This window comes from Astatotilapia calliptera, chromosome 3, assembly GCF_900246225.1.
Source record: "Astatotilapia calliptera chromosome 3, fAstCal1.2, whole genome shotgun sequence".
Classification (NCBI taxonomy): domain Eukaryota; kingdom Metazoa; phylum Chordata; class Actinopteri; order Cichliformes; family Cichlidae; genus Astatotilapia; species Astatotilapia calliptera.
In genome coordinates this window covers 49,090,992-49,096,331 of record NC_039304.1, presented here as the reverse complement: position 1 = coordinate 49,096,331, position 5,340 = coordinate 49,090,992, and the positions used below count along the sequence as shown (strand labels likewise).

The following is a 5,340-nucleotide window of genomic DNA, read 5'->3' as shown; positions in this document are numbered from 1 at the left end:
CAAGTAAACAAAGAATTACAATAATCCAGACGAGATGAGACAAATGCGTGTATGACAATTTCCAATACAATGCAGCTGATACAATGGAACTCAGCTTGGCAATATTTCTCAAGTGATAAAAACAGGAGTGGACCAGAGATTTAGCACAAAGATCCAAAGTCAGAGCTGAGTCAGACGTTACACCAAGGTTCCTGATAGAAGATTTGGCAAATGTAGCAACTGGTTTTTCCATAGCCCTAGGCAAAAAAAAAAAAAAAAAAAAAAAAGTTAGGAGAACAAACAAGGACTTCAAGAAAGTCATCCAACCTCTAATGGAGTCCACATATGGAAAATCTGTAGTTTGGAAACATCTTGAGGCTTAAAGGACATATATAACTGAATATCATCTGCATAGCAGTGATAAGAAATGTCCTTAAAAGGGCTCAATACATGCAATACATACATACAATACATGAAAAAAAAACTGAATATAGCTACACACCTGCAATGAAGCTCTTTGTGGTTACCAGTGAATACACTCATTTTAAACTGAAGACAAGAATAACAACACAACTTTTTGTGGTGATGTGAATTCATGAAACAGAGGTACAAATGCAAACCAATACTTCAGAGCACGGAGCAGTCTTAAATGTTTACTTGCAGTGAACATTTTTAAACATGTTTACTTCTTTTCAAACGTTTACTGTCCTACGGATAGTGATTTTTTACAGGAGACAAATAGCAGGAAATTTAAGAGATGAATAGCTTTGCAGTCTGTGATTATTTAATAATAATACTTACAACACATATCATGCTCACCACAACAGGAAATATGTAAGAAATAGATTATAATAAAAAAAGAACACTTATATTGCATTGAAATATTTCAATGCAATTAAGTTGCAGGTCACCTACAACCACACATGCAATAGAAAGTGGTGGAATTTGCAGGTGTTTGCAGATATTTACAATGTTTTTTTCCTTCAAATACATCACAGTCTTGTGATGTATTTGAACATCACTGAAGGACCCACAGTGTTGTGGGTCCTTCAGAGATGTTTATCAGCATTATGGTGGGATTTTACAGGCATTTTTTCCAAAATGACTATTTTTTAAAACTATTGTTTATTTGTGCTACACATATGCTGTGGGTTCCACACCCAGTTTCACACCTTGGCTCAGGCGATTAGAGGATCATCAGGGGGTCCTTTTGTCCCTCTGTGGGGGGAAACTCCCACTAGGTTTATATCTGGGACTCTCCACCATTTGACCTTAGAACTGAAGAAGCTTCTCGGATGAGAGGTGAAACGTCTTCAAGCAACTTAAAGAAGTCCAGACGCTTTTCTTTGCAAGCTCCTTAGACTACGATGACCTGGATGACTGAGAACCTTCACAGACATGTTGCACAGTTTCCAGTATCATGACAGTTACATTTACATCTGGGTTAACAATTAGTTGCTCTGATTTTCCCACAGTGAAGAAGTCCCACGAGCAGCAGTAGAAGAGCCACCATAATGATGGTGAACACGATCCGTAAGATGAGGTAAATATGACATCCAGGCTCTGAGGAGGGGTCTGTCTCAGTTTCTGTGTGATTGCCAGCATAGATGAAAATTAATTAGATGTGTTCACCTTGGTTAATTACTTAATTCATTAATATCTACATTTCATACAGGCAAAGGCCTCAACAATTGCCAGAACCTGCAGTTCCTCTATTGCCCCCACAGACTGTCAAACTGTTAAAATGCTCAACAATTGGCCAACTAAAGAAATATGTTTATGGACTTGAATAAAAATGTTGTTTCTAGATCTTTCTTTCTTTCTTTTTTATTTTTTAGCTTTTCCTTCTCTTTACGATATTAACTCTGGTTATTTTATATATTTTCATAATCCACAAGTCAGAGGGGGATGTAATCATGTTGTTAGCCTGTTTGATGTTTACTATCCATGACAGAATTGGGGTGTTTTTGGTGGTTTTTGGTGTCTGATGTGAAAAGAAAATTGTGTGAATGAGAAAAATACAGTGAATTATTTTGCAATGAAAGAGTGTGTTTAGTGATGCAGCTTTAATACTCCTGGCATTAAAAAAGGGGGGAAAGTGTTGACTTCCTCAGTGTCTCACCTGTGACATTCAGCCAGCTCACTGGTGACTCTCCAGCTCCTGAAATGCTGCATTTGTAATGTCCTTCATGAAAATTTAAAACTCTGCCGATGGTCATGTATCCTGTGGAGCTCTTCCTGATGAGGATTCCATCTTTGTAGAAATCAGCTGTGAAGTTGGAGGAAGTTGTCTTGTTCCTGCAGCTCAGAGTCACAGCTTCTCCCTCCATCACAGGAACAGCAGGACTCTCCAGGATCACAGGACCAGCTGAAAACCAACATGTATAAATCTATTCAATGATGTGTTTGATTATTACAGCATATTGCTTACTAAATGGAAACTTACCAGTAACAGTGATGTTGATAATGTTGCTTTTCTCCCCTCCTCCAGTCTCACATATGAACTCTCCACTGTCGTCTGTATAAACATTTTTTATAAAGCAGGACGATGCTGCTGCTGTTTTCTCATTAGTGTAGCTGCATAATTTCATTTTCCCTCTCAGCTTATGTACAATATTATAATGAGAGACGCCCTCACAGTAAAAAGTTACTGACTCATATTCAAAGAACTGTGATCTGTTTGGAACAACACGAAGAAAAACTGCATCTGAGACAAAATAAAAGGTTCACATTAGTTTTATTTTTCAATAACTGAAATGTGGGAGCACAGGGTAAAATAAAATATCTCAAACTGATATAACTGATAAATGTTAATGTCAGTTTAACTAGCCAGTACTTACCAACTCTCTGATCATGTGCACAAAATGGGATCATCACACTCATTACTGAAAAGATAAAAAGGGCTAAACTTGTAAACCTACTGATAAATGTATTTGCTGTTTGGCAGTTTGTTATGGTTCCTCAACATGAAACTTTTAAACAACACAGTAGTTTAACAATGATACTATCTTAAACAGATTCCTTATATTTTAGTTTTAATGCGGGAATAAAAAAAATACTCACTGAGCTTGATGCAGAAGGCTCTGACCTCCATAACGTCTTGCAGATTGTGAACAACAGTCTCTTCCTGTGCGGCTCATTTCTGCTGCTGAAACAATATTTAGCATTTAAAAATAGCTTTCAAAGAAGCAGAGACACTCCTGTTGTTGTCACGCATCAGTGTTTCAGTTCACACTCACTGAAGGGAAAAAACAAGCTAATGCTTCGCTAAACCCAGAGTGACACTACTGTCTGAACACTGGAAAAAAAAATTGCACTGCTAATGGGTTCATTGTATATGATGAAGGTGCTTGCACTTATCAGTGAATTAACTTGTTTTAAACTGAAGCTAAGATTTGCAAGTATGAGACTGTGAGTACATCAAACAGAGATACAAATGTAAACCAGAACTTTATAGCAGAATACATTCTGGACTTTTATTTCAAACAATGATTTTTATGCAGATTTACCCCTTATTATGAAACCCTAACGATATACACTTAGGTGGATATAGGTTTTGACACGGACACAAGTTGTTTTTTTGTTTTTTAACCTGTTCACTTAAACATATTCCAGTCATAGTTATATAATAGACATAGACATAATGTGTAGACTCTCAGCTTTCATTTGAATATGATATCCCCATTCAAACTGGATGAAGGGTTTAGCAGTTTCAGCTCCTTAACATGTGCCACCCTCTTTTTAATGGGATCAAAAGTAATCGACCTGCTTACTCAAAGGCTATTTCATGGGCAGGTGTGAACAGTTCCTTCATTACGTCATTTTCTTTTAAGCTGATGAAAGGCCTGGAGTTGATTTGAGGTGTAGTCCTTGCATTTGGAAGATTTGGCTGTGAACCGAAAATATGCGGAGCTCTCCATGCAGGTGAATTAAGTCATCCTTAAGCTGTGAAACAGAAAAAAATCCATCCGAAAAATGCTACAGTATCAGGAGGAGCAAAATCTACAGTTAGGTACATCCTGAGGAACCTGAGCACTGGTGAACTTAATAAGAGAAAAAGACCTCACAGTAGGTCTAATCACAGAATAATTTCCATGGTGCAGAGAAACCTCTTTTCAAGGGCGAACCAAGTGAACAACACTCTTCAGGAGGTGTACTGATATCCAAGTGGACAATAAAGAGAAGACTACATGAAGATAAATGTAAAGGATTCACTGCGAGGCGCAAGCTACAGAAACGATTAACCTAGATGTAAATGTGTTCGTAGTGTCTCTTTAAACGTTTGTTTTCATGTTGGTTTGAAATAAAATATTGCCCGTTGTTGGTACTGCACCTTACAAACAAAGTGTGACAACACTATGTAGGGAAGGTTTCAAGGATGAGCTGAAAGTATAGACCCACGTGATTTGCTGTAAAATATTGTCTTGTCTCTGTGTTTTGTCAGCTCGTATCTAAGACATGAGCAAACAGCGGCCATCTTCACAGAAAGCGGCATGGGCATCTGACTCAGCTGCTCTCTCTGAATGGGATTAAACCACTTCAAAAAAGGTTCATTGACGGTTTGCCGTTCATTTAAAACTTCCACAACAATATAAATGACAGACTGCCTCAGACTGCAGTTTCTCTAGTGTCCACTAGAGGGTAACTCCAGAAATGAGCCAGTGTAAATCATTGTTGGTCTTCTGCTAAGTCTCTCACCAGTGACCCATGAATCATCCAAGCAACAAAAACCAGATAATTCAAGGAATGATCCAGTTCTGTGGAGACATAATAGACAGCTTAGTAAAAAAAAAAAAAAAAGCACATTGTAGTCATGTTTTGTTAGCACTTTTTACTAGCATCCCGTCACAAAACCACATAATTTATTCCCATTTGTTTAGTTTCATTTATCCGTTTAATCTCCACCACAGTTTTATACCTGTTCACTCTTTCTCCACCCTCTCAGACTGAATGTTACATCTTCTGAGATGATAGCTGACATCATCTCTTGTAGTATCCAATCACGCTGTTAAATATAATCTTCATTTACTGTATAAATTGAACAGTCACTGTATTGTAAACATTTATTGTCCCAGTCAGTCCCTTTGCATTGATGGCAGCATGTGTTCATTTCAGTCCAACTCTGGCACCTGCAGTGACTCATGAACATTGCAGCATTTATTTTCATCAGCCCAAAAAACAATACATGTTTGTTGATGTTGAGTACATGAGTGTAATACTGCCATTAAAATCATTAAATTATGGATTTACTCATAATTTTTGTCACATGTTTAAATGAATAATGTTCTAAAATACAGCTTGAATTTTATTAGGTCATCAAATTCATTTATTTACAATTTTTTTATCTGCCTGATAGAGAAA

The 5,340-nt window shown here is 37.2% G+C and overlaps 1 protein-coding gene across 1 annotated transcript; it reads right to left on the bottom strand.

The window, feature by feature from the left end:
- Positions 1-1,407: 1,407 nt before the first annotated feature.
- On the bottom strand, positions 1,408-3,073 carry LOC113019643 (low affinity immunoglobulin gamma Fc region receptor II-b-like). The gene is made up of 5 exons (XM_026163411.1): positions 3,043-3,073; positions 2,820-2,864; positions 2,426-2,686; positions 2,102-2,347; positions 1,408-1,566 (listed from the first exon to the last, which is right to left on the bottom strand). The coding sequence occupies exons 1-5, from the start codon at positions 3,071-3,073 to the stop codon at positions 1,424-1,426; spliced, it is 726 nt and encodes a 241-aa protein (XP_026019196.1). The 3' UTR covers positions 1,408-1,423.
- Positions 3,074-5,340: the final 2,267 nt, after the last annotated feature.